This window comes from Pan paniscus, chromosome 19 (assembly GCF_029289425.2).
Source record: "Pan paniscus chromosome 19, NHGRI_mPanPan1-v2.0_pri, whole genome shotgun sequence".
Classification (NCBI taxonomy): Eukaryota; Metazoa; Chordata; class Mammalia; order Primates; family Hominidae; genus Pan; species Pan paniscus.
The window spans coordinates 21,040,511-21,060,352 of record NC_073268.2 but is presented as its reverse complement, the minus strand read 5'-3'; the positions used below and the strand labels follow the sequence as shown (position 1 = coordinate 21,060,352).

Sequence of the window (19,842 nt, the reverse complement as noted above, 5' to 3'; positions counted from 1 at the left end):
GGTCAGGCTGGTCTCAAACTCCCGACTTCAGGTGATCCACCCGCCTCAGCCTCCCAAAGTGCTGGGATGACAGGCGTGAGCCACCGTGCTGGGCCATAAATATTTTTTAATCTGTGTTTTTTTAAAACTGCAAAAACAGATCACCTTTTGTAGTCTGTACATGTAAAAGAGAGTCAGGGGCTGAGATCATGGTAACAGTTTTCCCCACCGTGAACAGCTGTCCCTGCCCACTAAATGGCAGCAGTGCTTTGCAGTCATTGTGAAATTAAAACACTTCTCCCCACGTTACTAGACTCACACACACACAATCTCCCCTCCCAGAACCACTGAGTTAGTGCTTCAGATATTAACCTGACAAGTCAGTAAAATTCCAACTGAACATTTGGAAGGATATATGCCAAAATATTAATGGTGCTTTTCTAAAGCAGAAGGGGAATTACAAGAAGCACTCCCTTTTTTCTTTCTTTCCTTTTTACGTTCTGTATTGTGTAAAATTTTGCTTACAACCTGTATGAACTTTGCAACCAAACCAAAAAGAAAGTCATTTTTGAAGCCAGTGTGTCAGAGCTCCCAATAGTGTACATGTTTGTTTTGGTCCTTTCAAGGAGGATTCAAGTCTGCGATGGAGAAACCACCAATTCACTTTTTCAAATGCCAAAACAACTCCGCAGGCGTGGAGGAGACCTATCTTGCAGCGCTGTAGGCCCAAGGCACCAGGGAATCCGGTCCAGCTCAGCCCTACAGCTTTGCTCAGCCCCGTCTGCACCGCCGCCCCGTGGCCAAGGGCAGTACTGCGTCCTCCAAAAGGCAAGGGCGGAGGAGGGGCCGGGGGCCTTGCCCCAGGGGCAAGCTTCTTTCTGTCCCACTGACCACATGGCAGTCTGGTGAAGTTTATGGACCCCTCTCTCAGTATAATGGCGGGTAAATATATAAATAAAATACATATGCTGGAAAGAAAACTAATACTGGTGAAATGATTCTTAAAACTCTTTATAAATGTGTAATATAATAATAGCCGTTTCATTATTGTAAATAACCAGCTCTAGGGGCAGGTCTAGGAACTCATTATTTTCCAAGCAGTGAGGGGTATACACGACGTTTCGAGATATCCACAACCTGATGTGCCAGTGTCTGTGATTGTAATTGGTAACAAAGTTGCAGGTACTGCTAACAGTACACTCTGATAAGAGGAAAAGCTAAATATTAGAAGTTGATGAAAGTCAATATGTAACTTTTTCCCATGCGAATTCGACTTACAGACCCCTTAGGGCGCACGGACCACAGGTTAAGGCCCCCTTGAAGGGGCACGAGTTTAGGAGAAGCTCTGGTGTGGGTTTTCAGTCCTGGAAGGTGAGCCCTGGGGTAGGCACGCGTGGGCGCTCAGAAAAGGGAAGGCAGAGGCGCCTCCCCGGCTGGGCCTGCGGAGGGATGACCCACACGCCCCTCCCCTCGCTTCCTTGGCCTGGTTTCACGCGACTAGAGGAAGTTAAAGACCCGTGTGACTGAAGAGGAGCTCACAGTTCCCAGCGTCTGCTCCCACGGTGTCCAGCGCCCAGAATGCGGCTTCTGGTCCTGCTATGGGGTTGCCTGCTGCTCCCAGGTGAGATGGGGAGAGGGTCTTGGGAGGGATGTGGGGCTCACCCTTGTGGTCTGCAGGGGAAGGACCTCTTGACTGACTGATAGCCCCACCCCACCTATCCTCAGCCTCCTCAGCCCTAGGGGAGCGGGGCGGGCTGGGGGTGGGGGGAGGTGGGGGTGGCGCCGGGGCCGCACTTGCTGTTTCTGGAACCTAGAGCCAGGTTTTCTCCAGACCTGTGGGTTTCCCCTCATGGCAATGTGGCTGTGAGAGTTGCTTTGCCTCTCTAATCTTAATTTTTCTACCCTGTGCCAAGCCTGGAGGCGGACAAGACACCCCATCTGGTTGCCCTGTTAAACTCAGCAAATATTTGTTGAATTTCGGCTATGCCTCTCCCCACAACCCTGAAAGATGAAGAATTATCACGTTTCATCAATTCTTTTGCTTTCTTTTTCTTTACCTTCTAACACTTAAAATCAGGATAAATCCTACAACTGATGTCGGTTGTTCAGTTGGCAATAGTGAGACCCCACCTCTACAAACAAACAAACAAACAAACAAACAAAATTAGCCAGGCATGGTGGTGCACACCTGTAGTCCTAGCTAGTGGGAGGCTAAGGTGGGAGGATCGCTTGAGCCCCAGAGGTCAAGGCTACAGTGAGCCATGAGCACTATTGCCCTCCAGCCTGGGCAACAGAGTGAGATCCTGTCTAAAAACAAAACAAAACCAGGCACGGTGGCTCACGCCTGTAATCCAAGCTCTTTGGGAGGCTGAGGCGGGCGGATCACAAGGTCAGGAGATCAAGACCATCCTGGCTAACACGGTGAAACCCCATCTCTACTAAAAATACAAAAAATTAGCTGGGCATGGCAGCACGTGGCTGTAGTCCCAGCTACTCAGGAGGCTGAGGCGGGAGAATCACCTGAACCCGGGAGGCAGAAGTTTCAGTGAGCAGACATCGGGCCACTGCACTCCAGCCTGGGCGGCAAAGTGAGACTCCATCTCAAAAACAAACAAACAAACAAAACAAAACAAAACACTCAGAAACCCTGCTGGCTATCTGGCTGTCAGATTCTATCTGAATCTAGAACGCCACCCCTGCACCCCACTTCCTCAATGGGCCAGGGTTAGGGAAACAGCAACAGCCCTGCCCCAAGTTCCCCCAGCGTGGGAGGGAAGTAATGGCTCTTCCAAGGCTGTCCCCAGAAGGGATGACTGAGAAAAGCCTTCCTTCCTCCTCCTAAAATGGAAGCTCTGGCCTTGACCTTGGTACATGGAGCCTGGTTTTTCCAACCTCCACTCCTGCTCTGATTTTAGGTTATGAAGCCCTGGAGGGCCCAGAGGAAATCAGCAGGTTCGAAGGGGACACCGTGTCCCTGCAGTGCACCTACAGGGAAGAGCTGAGGGACCACCGGAAGTACTGGTGCAGGAAGGGTGGGATCCTCTTCTCTCGCTGCTCTGGCACCATCTATGCAGAAGAAGAAGGCCAGGAGACAATGAAGGGCAGGGTGTCCATCCGTGACAGCCGCCAGGAGCTCTCGCTCATTGTGACCCTGTGGAACCTCACCCTGCAAGACGCTGGGGAGTACTGGTGTGGGGTCGAAAAACGGGGCCCCGATGAGTCTTTACTGATCTCTCTGTTCGTCTTTCCAGGTAACAAATATCTCTCCTTCCCCAGGCTGGGGACAGGAGCTGCAGAGGGAAGAGGGAGGGGTGGTGGAGCATAATCCTGGTACCAACATTATGGGCACTGAGTCCTCAGGGAGATCATGCAGGTCAAGCACTGAGCAAGGCTTGGGGCACAGAAGGAGCCGCCTGAGTCTTGGCATTGTTTCACTCTTGCTGCCCAAGGTCACACCAGTAGTAGATGTCAGAGCAGGACTGGACCCAGATCTGTCCAGGGCTGGGCTCGGCACCTTTCCTTTCTGCCCAGGTGTGCTGGAGGGAGATTTCCATAGGCTGGGTACAAGATAGACATATCAGGGGATAAAGAAGACTCCTCGCCTGGTGTCAGAGATATTCCTGAGGCCTCCCGAGGCTGGGCCAACCATTGCTGCATTCCAGACCCAGCCCACAGCATCACCCTGGACATGCTGGCCTCGCCCTGCTTGTGCCCTCAACTCTCCCCTCCTGGCCTCCACCTCCCCAGATATTGAAGTCCAGCCACAGGTGCTAGAGTGCCTGGGAACCAGCCTCTAGGTAGGGTGCCTGAAGGAGGGATCGTTAAATGCAGGGACACTAGGGAGCCGGGGCTGGAGCTATGGGGCCTGGGTAGGGGATAAAGCACCTCTGTGGGAGCCCAGAACCCCAAGTGGACCTGCTGAGCTAAGGAGAAAGAAGCCAGAGAGGGCCCAGGGGAGTGGGAGCCTTGGTCTGCTGGCCAGTGTGGGCGAGGTACATCTTTGTATCCCCATTTCACAGATGAGGGACTGAGGCTCCAAGAGACTAAGTGATTTGCCCAAGATCTCACAGCAGGAAGTGATGGAACTGGGATTCAAACACAAGTCGTTTCTAGCTTTGATGTCTGCTTTATTCCTCTCCTAGCCCCATAGCTGGGACCTATCCCAATCCCAGGCCCATCCCTACCACCATAGCCCCTTTTTTTTTTTTATTCCTTTATCCATGGATCTTTAATTTGGGGAAATAAAGTTAAACTTGCCAAATAGCAGCAGCATCGAACCACATTGAATCTGTCCTTCATTATTTACAAGATTCTCTTATCTCTTCCAATTCTTATCAGTGTTCACATGTCATTTCTACCAGTTATGATCAAGTTCGCTTGTGTTTTAGGTTTACCCTCATTTGTAATTCTTTATTTGTGTATGACATGTGTATTGCTATATTATCGTCCTATATCGGACTCTTGGCCTCTCTCTGATGGCAGTTGGGATGTTGAAAATGAAGAAGACTGACGACAGTGGTGTGCTGGTAAATGTTTAACAGGCTGGGGATGCTGTCATTTTGTGGTGTTTTCCAATTTCTGTGGTGTCCATTTCTGTGGTCCAATTCCCATGGCCAATTTCCAGCCATCGACAGTTTAACAACGATCTCACCAACTCCTGAAAAGTTAACAATGAGCTCTTGTGAGTCAGTGCGAGCCATCTCCAGCACACCATTGAGTATGGTGAACCATGAGAAGAATTTCTAAGAAAGTCAGAAAAAGACAAATGTACCCACTATCATTTCTTTTCTTTTTATTTATTTTTATTCATTCATTCATTCATTCATTCATTTTTCTGAGATGGGGTCTCACTCTGTCATCCAGACGGGAGTGCAGTGACACAATCTTGGCTCATTACAACCTCTGCCTCCCAGGCTCAAGTAATCCTCCTACCTCAGCCTCCAGAGTAGCTGGGACCACAGGCACAAGTCACTATGCCTGGCTACATTTTGTTTTTTTGTTTTTTTTTAAGATGTGGTTTTGCCATATTGGCCTGTCTGGTCTCAAACTTCTGGACTCAAGCCATCTGCCTGCCTCAGCCTCTCAAAGTGCTGAGATTACTGGCATAAGCCACTGTGCCCAGCCAGCCTACTATCATTTTCTTTTATTCATCTTTGCCTGAAGGCCCTAGGCAATGAAATATGCAAGATTAAGGAGTATAAGTCCCGGCATGGTGGCTCATGCCTGTAATCCCAGCACTTTGGAAGGTCAAGGCGGGTGGATCACGAGGTCAGGAGTTCAAGACCAGCCTGGCCAAAATGGTGAAACCCTGTCTCTACTAAAAATATAAAAATTAGCCGGGCATAGTGGCAGGTGCCTGTAATCCCAGCTACTCAGGAGGCTAAGGCAGAGAATTGCTTCAACCCGGGAGGCGGAGGTTGCAGTGAGCCAAGATCGTGCCACTGCACTCCAGCCTGGTCAACAGAGCCAGACTCAGTCTCAAAAACAAACAAAAAAAAGAAGTATAAATGTTGGAAAGGAAAAGATAAATACTCTGTATTTGCAAAAGATTTGATCATCTACTTAGAAAAATCCAAGAATAAACTGACCTAGTGTTACAGATTGAGTATCCCTAATCCAAAAATGCAAAATACTCCAAAGTCCGAAACTTTTTGTGTGCCAGCATCACACACACAAAGGAAATGCTCACTGGGGCATTTTGGATTTCAGATTTCTGGATTAGGGATGCTGAATCGGCAGATATAATGCAAATATTCTGAAATCTGAAACACTTCTGTTCCCAAGCATTTTGGATAGGGGATACTCAATCTGTAGAAGAGAAAGTGGTGGAGAAAGAGGGAGAGTCCAGGATGGCACACAGTCAGCAAGGACTGGGGAGGTGACAGATGGACTTGGGGAAGTGGGGACCGGAGTAGCTCCTGGGGAGTTGGTTGCATCAGGCTTCTGCCCACTGTGCTAGGCACAGAGGACAGGAATTTTTTTTTTTTTTTTTTTTGAGACGGAGTCTCGCTCTGTCGCCCAGGCTGGAGTGCAGTGGCGCGATCTCGGCTAATTTTTTGTATTTTTAGTAGAGACGGGGTTTCACTGTGTTAGCCAGGATGGTCTCGATCTCCTGACCTCGTGATCTGCCTGCCTTGGCCTCCCAAGAGGATAGGCATCTTGCTGTTAAGGAGTCTCAGCCTAGCAGGGAGACCCAGTACACAAGAAATTGCAGTGTAAGTGAGCATTAGCGCCACTGGAGGCACGCACAGGGGACTGTGAGTGCACAGAGGAAAAAGAGATTCACTGCTTCCAGGGAAGACATTACAGAGGAGTTGACCTTGAGCTTGTGCTGAAGGACAGAAAGAAGTGCTTTAGGCAGAGATGGAAAGGAAAGGCATCGCACACAGAGGAACAGCATGTCCAAGGCACGGAGGTGGGCAGGAGGCTGGTTTAGTCGGGAATAGAGGATGACTCTATGGCTGGAGCACCGAACAGAGAAAGAGGCGAGGCTGACAAGGTGGTTCAAAGCCTCAAAGCCTGAGTTTTGTTCTTTGCTTTTTTTTTTTTTTTTTAGAGACGAAGTTTTGCTGTTGTTGCCCAGGCTGGAGTGCAGTGGCGCAATCTTGGCTCACTGCAGTCACCGCAACCTCTCCCTCCCGGGTTCAAGCAATTCTCCTGCCTCAGCCTCCCAAGTAGCTGGGATTACAGGCATGCTCCACCATGCCCAGCTAACTTTGTATTTTTAGTAGAGAGGGGGTTTCACCGTGTTGGCCAGGCTGGTCTCGAACTCCTGACCTCACGTGATCCACCAGCCTTGGCCTCCCAAAATGCTGAGATTACAAGTGTGAGCCACCACGCCCAGCCTGAAGCCTGAGTTTAAGAGGCCTCGAAAGGCATACTAAAAAGTTTGAACTTTGGCTTTTAGGCAATGGAGAGCCAGTGACTGTTCTAAGGCAGAGAGGGATGGGATCCAACACAGACTTTTGAGACAAAACTGGAGTAGTGTGAAGGGTGGCAGGGAAGAAGCAGGCTGAGAGGCAGGTGGGTCTGAGGCTCTGAGCTAGGCGGGAGGCCAGGGGGCTGCAGGAGGAGAAGACCAGGGATCTGCTGGAACCCGCCACGTGGCTCCTGGTTGGCCGAGGCGAAAGATGGCAGTGCTCTGTGCTGAGGTGGGGGGTAGGAAAACTGCCAGCTGCTCCCAAGGAAGGAAAAGGGGTTCAGAGCGGTACCACCCCTGAGAGCAGCCTTTCCCTTTCCTCTAGGACCCTGCTGTCCTCCCTCCCCTTCTCCCACCTTCCAGCCTCTGGCTACAACACGCCTGCAGCCCAAGGCAAAAGCTCAGCAAACCCAGCCCCCAGGATTGAGTGAGTGAATGGCAATTCCGCCCCATCCCTTGCCACCCTTCTTACAGAAGCAGCCAGTGAGTGCCTGCCTGGTACCAGACACAATAGTTTATGGCCACCTAGGTGTCCCCACAAGCCTGGGAGCTGGGTTGTCCAGCTGTGGAAGTGGAGGCTCAGCAGGGTTAGGTCACTTGCTCAGGGTCACACAGGAAGTGCCAGATCCCAGAAGTGGTCACAGCCTGACCCCAAAGCTCATATTCTGTCTGCGCCATCCGGAGTCTCGGGGGCAAGCCAGAAAGGCCAGGCCTTGGGCCCTGACCTCTGGACTCATCCTGCCACCCTGCCCTTCCTGGTCTCATGGCTGCAGAAGGAAGTCAAGGCCTTACTGAGGCACGGGTGGTTGGGGAGGGGGCACATGGTGGTGAGGGGAGGACCTGCCCTTCTGGTGAGGAAGGAGGTGACAATTGACTGGGACTGTAGGGGGAGGGCAGGAAGGTGTCCACTGAATGGTCACTGGAAAGGGTCATGGAAGCGGGGAAGGGGAGTGCTTATACCTCCTCACAGAGGCAACAAGCTGTGGGCACAGAAAGAGACTGAACATCATGCACAGCTGTAGGGTGTGCCTGATCTACGGTCTCCTTCCTCAAAGTGGCTTCATCTAGATCTGTTTGCTTACTGGGGTATCCTTTAGCTGGGGATGTTCCGAGAAATGGGTCCCAGGGAGGCTAGGGTTCAGGGGTCCAGGGTCAGAAGTCAGGGATGCTGGGATGCAAGGGTCAGGAAGGATGCTGAGGCATTGCTTTTGGACTTGTAGCTTCTCCTGGGCTCTACCCGGCAGTCACCACAGCCAAGCAGGGGAAGACAGGGGCTGAGGCCCCTCCATTGCCAGGGACTTCCCAGTACGGGCACGAAAGGACTTCTCAGTACACAGGAACCTCTCCTCACCCAGCGACCTCTCCTCCTGCAGGGAGCTCCCGCCCCCCCATGCAGCTGGACTCCACCTCAGCAGAGGACGCCAGTCCAGCTCTCAGCAGTGGCAGCTCTAAGCCCAGGTGAGCCCCAGGTGACCAACATCCCCTTTCAAGCCATCACTAAACCATAAGGTGCCTTTGAGAAAATAGGAACTCAACACTCTTTCCTCTAAGCGGACGCATCCTCTTGTCATGGCCACAGCCTGCAGCACAGAGAGTCCCTCACAGGGGCCCTTGAGCAGTGGACAGCTTGTACTATAGGAGCCAGCAGCTCTGCTGCCTGTCCAGTGTGAAGGGTCCACCAGGATCCCAGTCCTGACCTCTCTCCCTGCCCCAGCCTCAGGGACGGCCACCCCAGTTCTGGGGCTTTTGCCTGTATACTTTGCACTAAGCCCTGTGCCAAGCATGAAAATTCAGAGTCCAAAAGAAAACAATTTTTTTCCTTACAACTGGAGTCCCAGCCTGAAGGATTGGTTCTTGGGGGTTGTAAATGCACTTGGCTACCGACATCCAGGCAGCTGCTGGCAGGTTCAGGCCCTGCTGAAAGTGAATCCTGGGTTGGCAATGGGGGCAGGGATCCCTTCCACACCAGACAGGGCTGATGGGACATCGTGGTCCCTAGTGCCCTCTGATCTCCTTGGGAGAGAGAAAGGACATGGCTTGACTCACAGTAAGAATGCCAGGATGCCCCACATGCCAGTGACACCAGCCCAGATACAGGCCACCGGGAACTTCCCCACACACCACTGCATGACCTAACGAGTCGCTCATTGCTTCAGGTGTCAGTTTCTCCAGTGTGAAATTGGTCCACTCCTACCTAGTTATACAGGGGTTGTGGAATTTAACAGCTAACATTGACGTGGTGCCTGGCATGTGTCTGGCACTGAACTATGCGCTTTACACATCCTGACCCATTTGATCCTCACCACAGCCATTTTACAAAGGAGGAAATTGACACCCTGGGAGGTTTAGTCACTTATCCAAGGTATAGAAAGGTGGTGGAGCTAGAGTTTGAACCTAGACAGCCTGGCTCCAGGGTCTGCGCTAATTAAATAATGTTTGTCAAGAGCCAATAGCACTAAATACCACCCCCCCACACCACGACCCCCCACAAGTCTCTGCTGCGTTGAATTGGATTCCACACTAGGGATTGGCTTTCTCAGCCTGTGCCTGGGACCCCCAAAGGACATAGACTCTGGCTTATCTGGTAACAGCCACTAGGCTCCTTGCGTCTCGTCTCCAGGGTGTCCATCCCAATGGTCCGCATACTGGCCCCAGTCCTGGTGCTGCTGAGCCTTCTGTCAGCCGCAGGCCTGATCGCCTTCTGCAGCCACCTGCTCCTGTGGAGAAAGGAAGGTGAGCAAAGGTGGGCGGCAGGAAGGCGGGAGGCTCACTGGGCCAGGGACCTCACTGAGACCTGCAGCTCCCCATCCAGCCCTGGAAAGACCCTGTGGGTCTCAGCGTGTCTGTCTGAGATATGAGCATCAGGAGCTGTGGCCTCCCTTCTGAAGGAGCCACGAGGTAGTCAACATTAGGAAAGCAATTCACAAGGGGAAATGGGAGAATGAAGGGTTCTCAGCTTCTTCCTGCCTGTCTAAACTGATCAAGCACTTCTCTACCTATTGATCCCAGGGAATTCATTGCCAGCTCCTTGTGTGGGAACCAACTGCCAGGGGCAATGCAGGACCAAGCACTTGAATTTGAGCAGGACAGACATTGTAACCCCACTCCTGCCACTGGGTCTCTAGAGCTGCTCAGCCCCTTCCATAGGCTGGGGCTCAAATCCCAGCTCTGCCACTTTTTAGCTGTGTGACCTCAGGCAAGTCACCTAACTGCCCTAAGCCTCATTTACCTCAAATCACAGATATACATCAAACAGAAATAGAATACAAGCCACAAATGTAATTTAAAACTTTTGAATAGCCACATGAAAAAAAGTAAAAAGAAATGAGTGCACTTAAATGTATTTTATTTTATTTTAATTACTTATTTTTTAGACATAGGGTCTAACTCTGTTGCCCAGGCTGGAGTGCAGTGGTGTTATCATGGCTCACTGCAGCCTTGAACTCCAGGGCTCAAGTGATCCTCCTGCCTCAGCCTCCCGAGTAACTAGGACTACAGGCATGAGCCACTACGCCCAATCTAGTGAAGTGAATTTTAATAATGTACTTAATTTAACCCAATATATCCCAAACATTATCATTTTGATATGGAATCAATATGAAAATATCAATGATACATATTCTACTTTCGTGTTTTTCATACTGAGCCATCAAAACCCAGTCTAACATGAAGTAGTCACATTTCAGTGCCTGATGGCCATGTGCAGCTCCCGGCTCCTGCGCTGGATGGCAAAGACTAAAAGGATTAACCAAAATCTCAGTAATAAGAGCTACCATGTGCCAGCCACTATCCCCAGCTTATCTTGCTTATCCCCTTTAATCTCCACACTGTGGAGTACACCCATTTTCCAGGGGGAGAAACTGAGGCACAGAGTGGTTAAGCAGCTTGCCCTTTGTTTGCATAGCTAAGAAGTGGTGGAGCCGGGAAGATAATCACAATGTCATACCCATGGAGGCGGCCACAGGGGAATCCCGGGCCTGCTTTCTGTCCCTTCCATGTGTGGCTCCTAGGAGGAAATGTGGGCTTTGTCCAGGTCCCCTCTGAAGAAGCCAGGGTGGGAGCATTCCTGGTCACAACCTCAGAGCCACTTAGCACCTTGCCTCTCAAACTTTGATTGCCAGCTAGCAGCGGTGGCAAACCTTGGTAGCCTGTTAGAAATGCAGACCCTCAGACCCTCACCCCAGCCTACTGAATTAGACTCTGCACTGTACAAAAACATCCAGGGGGTCCTATGTGCACACTAAGGCTTAGGTAGCAGTGACCTTAGCACACAGATTTATTTTCCCAGCCAGTTTCTGACCCTCATGAGATAATCTCCATGCACTGATCTCAGAAGACTGGGTCATTCCCAAGGGGCTAAGCTGGAAGGGGCTCCTCTGCCCATCTGGCTGCCTCCTCCCTCTGGGAAGCCCCTGCTCCCGTGTGCAAGGGGGCCAGTCCACCTTTCTGGGAGCAGCTACAGGCCACTCCCGGCTACTCCTGGCTTCAAGGGGCTCCTCCTTCTACGTCTCTTTCAGCTCAACAGGCCACGGAGACACAGAGGAATGAGAAGGTCTGCCTCTCACACTTGGTAAGGACAGAGGCATATGGAAGCCCAAGCTCAGATCCCCTTGGGGCTGGAAGTCAAGATTCCTGGGCTTTGCCTCTGTGACTTCCTACCTGGTCCTCCTTGCCTGACCTAGAGGCAGCGCTTGCTCCCCACCTTGGAGGAATCTGTGTGAGCCCCAAGATCAGCCCTTCAGGGTGTGAGCCGGACACAGTGCCCATGGGGAACTCACAGGTGGGAACCTGATTTCCCGCCAGGTGCCAGGCAGGGTGGGCTCCAGGAGCCATGTGAGCATCTTCTCCAGGCGCATTCTTTCCATCCCCCCTTTTAGAATCACAGAACATCAGAGCTGGATCCAGATGAAGCCTTTGAGATCTCTAGCCTGACTTTTCTCTCAGTTTGAAGCAAATCGCCTTTCAGAACGCCCAGGGGTCAGGGAGCTGTTAGAGATGCACTCTCCAGGGCCCCAGACCCAGCTGAACCCTCCAGGGGTGGGGTCCAGGGACTCTGGCAGTGCTACAAACTCTAGTGTGCTTTTACAAAAGATGAGACTGAGGCCCAGAGAGGGTAAAGGTCTTGCCCATGGTCACACAGCAGGTGGTGGCCCAAACAGAGAACAGGACCCAGATTTCTTGACTCCCTGCTCTTCTCTTTCCAGAACTCCCTGATGTTTTCTCTGAGCCTGCCTTGGCTCTGAGACCAAGGTGGTGTGGCTGCTCTGGGACCCAGGCTGAGGGTGGTGCTCTGGGGACCAGGGGCAAGAGAATAAGGGTCCCTGTGCCCATTGTCTGGAGCTGGGAACCTGCCCCAAGGCTACTGCTGCAAGAAGAGACTGTGCCCTCCGAGGCCAGCACTCCAACGGAGGGGGCTGCAGCATCGCACTTCAGGAAACAGAAGCCCCTCCTGGCCCCTCCTCCCTCTGCTGTTTACTGAGATGGTTCCACTCCATTCCTTTAAACACAAGGGCAGGAAAGCGGGGCTACCATTGCCTTCTTTCCTGGCGCCAGTGAGGACAAAAGACTCAGGCCTGGTCACCCCAAGGAGGGTCTGGGGTGGAAATGGGACTTTGGGCTGTGGCTTAGGAAGCAGCTGTTGTTGTCTCAGGAAGCTCAACAGGGCCAAAGGTAGCGGAGGAGAGTAAGGGAAAAGTCATGGAGACACATGGATGGATGGACAGTGGGTGCCACTGGCTGCCTCCAAGCCCGGCCTCCTGGCTCTGCGGGCTGGGGCCTGGGTCTCACCCCACCTAGCTCCAGAAGAGGGGCTGGGGTCCAAGGAGGCTGAGAGCGCCGGAACCAGCCACAGCTCCCATGCTACTGCCTTCTGGCAACCCTGAGAAGGGCTGCTTTGGGCTTTTTCTTGCCTGAGGCTCCTGACCCTGGCTCTGCTGAAGAGGGAGGGGACAGGAAGGGGCACAGGGCCAGCAGGCAGAGGGGCTCTAGGGGGCGGCCCCTTGTTGAGGGAAAGATGGAACAGGGCCTCCCAAGAGGGTCAGAGGCAAGAACCCTGTAAACACGATCAGGTGGGTGCTTCTGCTTTTTCTTGGTTATTTCCCTTGTGGCTTCTCCATAGGATTTAGCAGAGTCTGGAGATGGAATTGAAGGGGTTTGGGGCTTTCTTTGTCCACATTCAGGTCAAAGAGGGAGGGGGATGCATTACTTATACTTTGAGAGAGCCTCACAGGGGTGTGAAAACCCTGAGGGAAGTCTTAGGGGTCAGACCAGCATTTTCTTTCCCTAAGAGATCTTGCTAGAAGGATTGCCATCCATCCGTTCGTCTGCCTCATCTTTTATTGAACACCTACTACATGTCAGGGGCTTTATATATGCCAATGAATCCTCATCATTCCCATACGAGGTAGAGTTTAGTATCCCCTTCATTTTGCAGATGAAGAAATACAGGCTCAGAGAGAAAAGGGAAATTGCCCAGTGACCCAGCCTGAAAGAGGCAGAACTGGGGAGACTGACAGGTCTATGGGGCTGGCTGCAGAGCCCTCTGCGTCCTCCACCCCGCTGCACTGAAGTACAAGGGGTTTGAGGAATGGAGCCAAGTTCGCAGCCCAAGACTCCTCCCCCAGACTCAGGAGAAAGACCCTGGGACAGCTGCAGACCCTCACTCCTGGAAATGAATAGCCTGCTAAGCTCCGATCAGAACTCAGCCCTAGCTTCCCAAGACTTCCCTCTTTCTTTACTAGGTTTATTACTAGTACCTAGAAGCAGGGGCTCTGATATATATCTTGCATATTTAGCAACCCAGAAAATGCCTCCATGCTTGCTGGAACAGGGCCGATTGTCCACAGTGGAGGCAGAGGGGCAGGGGAGAGGTTGCAAATCACACCAGACTTGCGATAGTGGGCCTGGCTGCTGCCTAGGTGTGCCGTTTGGCCTCTGCACTGCGAGGCTCTTTCCTCAAACTCGGTCACCCTGGAACAGGTGACACTTCTGCAGCTGCTGGTGGTCCAGGGTCAGCAGTGGCTGGGTTATAACCAGATTGCAAAGCTGTAAATATGGACTCACGGGTCTGATGTCAGGAGTCCTCTGGTGTAGCCCCAGGTCTGCCCTGCACCAAGGCCCCCTCTGTCCTCACCATGGGCAGGGCTAGGAGGGACAAGGGCCCTAAGTGGCAGCATTTGGGAATTGCCTTACCCCTCCCAGTGCCCTCATCCACCACCCACACTTCCCCCAAGGAATTCTGCTCTAATTCCTACCTTGTCCCCAGAAGGCTGAAGATGTCATCCCTGTGTTTCTTTTCTTTGGTATATATTTTATCTTTTTAATTTAAGGTTTTAGAGAAATGGGGTCTCACTATGTTGCCCAGGTTGGTCTCAAATTGCTGGGCTCAAGTGGTCCTCTAGCCTCAGCCTCCCAAAGTGTTGGGATTACAGGCAAGAGCCACCACACCCAGGCTTCATCTTAGCATTTCTAACAAGATTTGGCTCAAACATCTACCTCTGCCCCCATCCACAGCAGCTAGGTATTGAGAGAAGCTGGGCCCCAGTTAGTAGACCATGGACACTGAGCCCAAGAGGAATGTGTCACACACCCTGCCAGGATGGCAGCAGGGTATAGGGAAAGAGCTTGGGTCTGCAGTCAGACAGTCTCCAGTATGAGTCCCAGCTCAGCCATGTGCCAGCTGTGTGATGTCAAGCAGGTTGCATCACCTCTCTGAGCCCCTGTTGCCATAGCTCACATAGTTGTAAATAGGAAAGAGTGAGATGATATACCCTATACATGCCCAGAAAATGGGAGCTTCTTTCTCTGGCATCAGTGCCCATTTGGCCATGGGATTCACTGTCCAGGAAACCTCAGGGCAGCCTGTGGCCTTGGGAGTCTTGGCTGGGGACCTTGGCCGGCTCCAGCCTCTGCTCCGCCCACCTGCTAGGGCAAGGCCTGAGATGGACGGGCCTGGCGTTCCTGATCTGAGGACCCATGGGAGCAGCCAGGCCCGGGTCAGAATATGGGCTTCCCCACTGACCCTGGACTACCTGCTCTCTTCCCTGGGCCGTGGTCTCCTCATCTGATGGATAATGGATTGCTCAGACCCATCTTCTCAAGAATTTTTCATGTGTCCCTTGTTATTCGATGAATCTTTGGCATGTCCAACTTTGCTGTCTCTTGGCCTGTTACAAAGAACCTGCAGCCTGCATGATCTTTCTGCTTTAAAGGATAGAAAATAATGAAAACAAATCAGTCATTCCAGAATTTCTCATTGGTTGAGTGGTAGGATGCTATTATGAATATTATAATCCCAAAGGACAAATTCTTACCTAGTTTTACAGCTGAGGAAACTGAGCTTCAGAGAGGTGAGACAGCTTGTCCTTCCTTGGACAAGGCAGGAAGGAAGGAAGTGGCAGAGGCATCCAGGAGCTTAGTATTCTCCCCTCCCGGCACCTCCCTGCCTTGCCCACCCCTCCCACGTTTCCCTCATCTTGCTCGGGCTTGGCTGGGCTAGCAGACCATCCCTGCTGCCAAGAACAGGCTGTTCTGACCAAGTCTCTGTTATAGCCACTGGGGAATGGCCGGGACCCAGAGGACGCTGTGATCAACCTTGCAGGGCCCATGGGGTCTCTCACCATCCCCGAGCCCTCTCCCAGCCTCTACACAGAGCTCCAGCATCTAAGCCAGGTATGGACAGAAGGGCCCTGGGAAGGGAGGGGCTGAGGAGCCACCTTGCCTGCCTCCGCTCTGACAATTAGAGGAAGTGGAAGGAGGCCTTTTCCTCAGCATCTGCTCCCCAAACCCCACACCCCCGCATCTACCCACCTTCCCCATTCACAGCCATAGGCCTAGCCCATTTCACCTGGGAAGCCAGAGCTTTTGACCTCACATCCTCTTTTTTTCCGGTCCAGAAAATTCCTGAATAGCTTGTTGGGAGTCACAGCTGGCAGTGCTGTGGGCTGGCAGGAGGCCACAACTGCGCCAGAACCCAGCCTGGGGCCTTGAGGGCACCCCGGGGGAAGGATGGATTGGGGTCATGAGAGGCCATGAATGAAAGCCTGGGAGTTCTGGGGAGGAGAAGTTGTTAGGTCCTGTGCCCCTGCAGATGGACGGAGGGCTGGAACTTGTGGAAAAGGCTGGGTGGACGCAGCAGCTACCTGGGGACCACCCCTCACACCTGCCACCCCTTCATCTGGGTTCTGCTCTCCAAACCCCACTGTTGTCTTTACAGACTACGGAGGAAAAGGAAGCCCCTTCCCAGGCCCCTGAGGGGGACGTGATCTCGATGCCTCCCCTCCACACATCTGAGGAGGAGCTGGGCTTCTCGAAGTTTGTCTCAGTGTAGGGCAGGAGGCCCTCCTGGCCAGGCCAGCCGTGAAGCAGTATGGCTGGCTGGATCAGCACCGATTCCCGAAAGCTTTCCACCTCAGCCTCAGAGTCCAGCTGCCCAGACTCCAGGGCTCTCCCCACCCTCCCCAGGCTCTCCTCTTGCATGTTCCAGCCTGACCTAGAAGCGTTTGTCAGCCCTGGAGCCCAGAGCGGTGGCCTTGCTCTTCCGGCTGGAGACTGGGACATCCCTGATAGGTTCACATCCCTGGGCAGAGTACCAGGCTGCCGACCCTCAGCAGGGCCAGACAAGGCTCAGTGGATCTGGTCTGAGTTTCAATCTGCCAGGAACTCCTGGGCCTCATGCCCAGTGTCGGACCCTGCCTTCCTCCCACTCCAGACCCCACCTTGTCCTCCCTCCCTGGCATCCTCAGACTCAGTCCCACGTTCTCCTGCATCAGCTGGTGATGAAGAGGAGAGTGCTGGGGTGAGACTGGGATTCTGGCTTCTCTTTGAACCACCTGTATCCCAGCCCTTCAGGAAGCCTGTGAAAAATGTGATTCCTGGGCCCCACCAAGACCCACCAAAACCATCTCTGGGGCTTGGTGCAGGACTCTGAATTTCTAACAATGCCCAGTGACTGTCGCACTTGAGTTTGAGGGCCAGTGGGCCTGATGAACGCTCAGACCCCTCCAGCTTAGAGTCTGCATTTGGGCTGTGATGTCTCCCACCTGCCCCAATAAGATCTGCTCTGTCCACGACACCAAGATCCAGCTGGGGACTCCCCTGAGGCCTGCCTAAGTCCAGGCCTTGGTCAGGTCAGGTGCACATTGCAGGGATAAGCCCAGGACCGGCAGAGAGTGGTTGCCTTTCCATTTGCCCTCCCTGGCCATGTCTTCTTGCCTTTGGAAAAATGATGAAGAAAACCTTGGCTCCTTCCTTGTCTGGAAAGGGTTACTTGCCTATGGGTTCTGGTGGCTAGAGAGAAAAGTAGAAAACCAGAGTGCACGTAGGTGTCTAACACGGAGGAGAGTAGGAACAGGGCGGATACCTGAAGGTGACTCGGAGTCCAGCCCCCTGGAGAAGGGGTCGGGGGTGGGGGTAAAGTAGCACAACTACTATTTTTTTTCTTTTTCTATTATTATTGCTTTTTAAGACAGAATCTCGTGCTGCTGCCCAGGCTGGAGTGCAGTGGCACGATCTGCAAACTCCGCCTCCTGGGTTCAAGTGATTCTTCTGCCTCAGCCTCCCGAGTAGCTGGGATTACAGGCACGCACCACCACACCTGGCTAATTTTTGTACTTTTAGTAGAGATGGGGTTTTACCATGTTGGCCAGGCTGGTCTTGAACTCCTGACCTCAAATGAGCCTCCTGCTTCAGTCTCCCAAATTGCCGGGATTACAGGCATGAGCCACTGCGTCTGGCCCTGTTTCCTTTAAAAAGTGAAATTAAGAGTTGTTCAGTATGCCAAACTTGGAAAGATGGAGGAGAAAAAGAAAAGGAAGAAAAAAATGTCACCCATAGTCTCACCAGAGACTATCATTATTTCGTTTTGTTGTACTTCCTTCCACTCTTTTCTTCTTCACATAATTTGCCGGTGTTCTTTTTACAGAGCAATTATCTTGTATATACAACTTTGTATCCTGCCTTTTCCACCTTATCGTTCCATCACTTTATTCCAGCACTTCTCTGTGTTTTACAGACCTTTTTATAAATAAAATGTTCATCAGCTGCATATTCCATCCTATCAGTGTGTCTCAATTTATTTAACCAATAGTCTATCACTCGATATTTAATTTGCTTCCATTTTTGCTATTGTAGATAAGTGTGGGTGAAATTTGCCTGGGGGTTTATCTGCATTGGGAGATTTCTTTTCCTTTTTCTTTTTTTTTTTTCTTGGAGACAGAGTCTTGCTCTGTCGCCCAGGTTGGAGTTGAGTGATGCAATCTCAGCTCACTGCAACCTCTACCTCCCTGACTCAAGCCATTCTCCTGCCTCAACCTCCCAAGTAGCTGGGACTGCAGGCATCTGCCGCCACGCTCCGCTAATTTTCGAATTTTTAGTAGAGACGGGATTTCACCATGTTGGCCAGGTCTTGAACTCCTGACCTCAAGTGATCCGCCTGCCTCAGCCTCCCAAAGTGCTGGGATTACAGGCATGAGCCACTGCACCTGGCCGGGAGATTTCTTAAAGAAGGATTTGCATGCATGGAAGTGCCAGGTCATAGGGAGTGAACATTTTTGAAGTTACTGATGCCTCTTGCTAAACAGCTTTCTGGAGTGGCAGCACCAATTTCACCCCCACCAGACCCTTGCAATCAGTGTTTCTTGAAGTCCTCTGCACCTGTCCCTGCTGGAAAGGCAGGAGAAACAGTTCAATAATGGCCCTGTGATCAGAACCTCGAGGGCCTGGGGGACTGGGTGGAGGTGGAACTGGTCTGATGAAGCTAGAGCAGCTCACCAGAAGGTGCCAGCCTGTGCCCGAGGCCCCTGGGTTGGGGTTGCACCAAGTACCTTCTCTGGGTGGAGAGTGAGCTCCCAGGCCCGAACTCTGTGTGCTGCACCCAGGCTCCAGGCACTGTGTGTGCCAAGGTGTTTGGGACATAGGGAGCAGCAAGTTTCACATGGTCCCAAATCTTCTGCTGGGACCTGGGCACACACACTGTCAGAATGCACCCTAGAAGTGCATCAAAAGCAGGCTTCCCCCCTGAAAAATCCCTTGGCTGGGGTTTCCCTGGAAGGAAAGAACCCTCCTGTCCTCTGAATCTCTCCTCACCTACTGGAGCCGGGGCTTCCTGGGAACCAGGAGGCGGTCAGCTTGGCCATCCCACTCCCATCCCTCACCCATTCGCAGACTGGGCTGAATAAATTGACATATTCTGAGAGGCAGAGCTCTCTCCCAGGCAACCTAGGATTGGCATCCATGGAATTCCAAGTTTCAGTGGATTTATGAGACACATAAATATTACTCAGAGACACTCTCTTATTCCCACAGTACCACCAAGAGGGCCCAGCTCCCTCCTGACAGGTAGGGGAGAAAGACCACTCCCTTACCAGTTGACACTTTGCAATCCCCCATTTTGATACACCTTGGTTTGATGTTTGTACTTGAATACTCAGATCTGCAGTCTTTGGTATTTACGTGAGATTTTATTCAATCCCCTTAAACAAAAAGAAGCAACAAGTCACTGCTCACCTATCCTGAGAATGAGGGATTTTGCTGGGAGGTAAAACTTCAGAAAAAATTGGAGGAACATCAAAGAATTGCAAACATTTAGTTTTGCCAAATTAGGACAGTAAATATAACAAAAATAACAAACTGTCACTTACCAGTCCAGCTATTTCTTTAAAAGAAACTTTTTTTTTTTTGAGATGGAGTTTTTGCTCTGTCGCCCAGGCTGGGGTACAATGGCACAATCTTGCTCACTGCAACCTCCGCCTCCCAGGTTCAAGCGATTCTCCTGCCTCCTAAGTAGCTGGAACTACAGGTGTGCACCACCACACCTGGCTAATTTTTATATTTTTAGTAGAGACGAGGTTTCACCATGTTGACCAGGCGGGTCTCAAACTCTTGACGTCAGGTGATCCACCCCCTACGGCCTCCCAGAGTGCTGGGATTACAGGTGTGAGCCACCA

General features: G+C 51.9%; 1 protein-coding gene across 5 annotated transcripts; it reads left to right on the top strand.

Moving 5' to 3' along the window:
* Window positions 1–1,229: 1,229 nt before the first annotated feature.
* CD300LG (CD300 molecule like family member g) lies at window positions 1,230–17,949 on the top strand. 5 transcript variants are annotated; one of them, XM_008953522.4, is made up of 8 exons: window positions 1,312–1,600; window positions 2,895–3,230; window positions 7,224–7,325; window positions 8,272–8,356; window positions 9,519–9,631; window positions 11,416–11,468; window positions 15,449–15,568; window positions 16,113–17,949. In XM_008953522.4, exons 1-8 carry the CDS (start codon window positions 1,558–1,560, stop codon window positions 16,224–16,226), a joined length of 966 nt encoding a protein of 321 aa, XP_008951770.1. In that variant the 5' UTR covers window positions 1,312–1,557; the 3' UTR covers window positions 16,227–17,949. The 5 variants fall into 5 exon arrangements, with proteins under 5 accessions (XP_008951771.1, XP_008951769.1, XP_008951772.1 ...); XM_008953520.4 differs by having other exon boundaries at window positions 8,119–8,356; XM_008953523.4 differs by lacking the exon at window positions 7,224–7,325 and having other exon boundaries at window positions 1,230–1,600.
* Window positions 17,950–19,842: the final 1,893 nt, after the last annotated feature.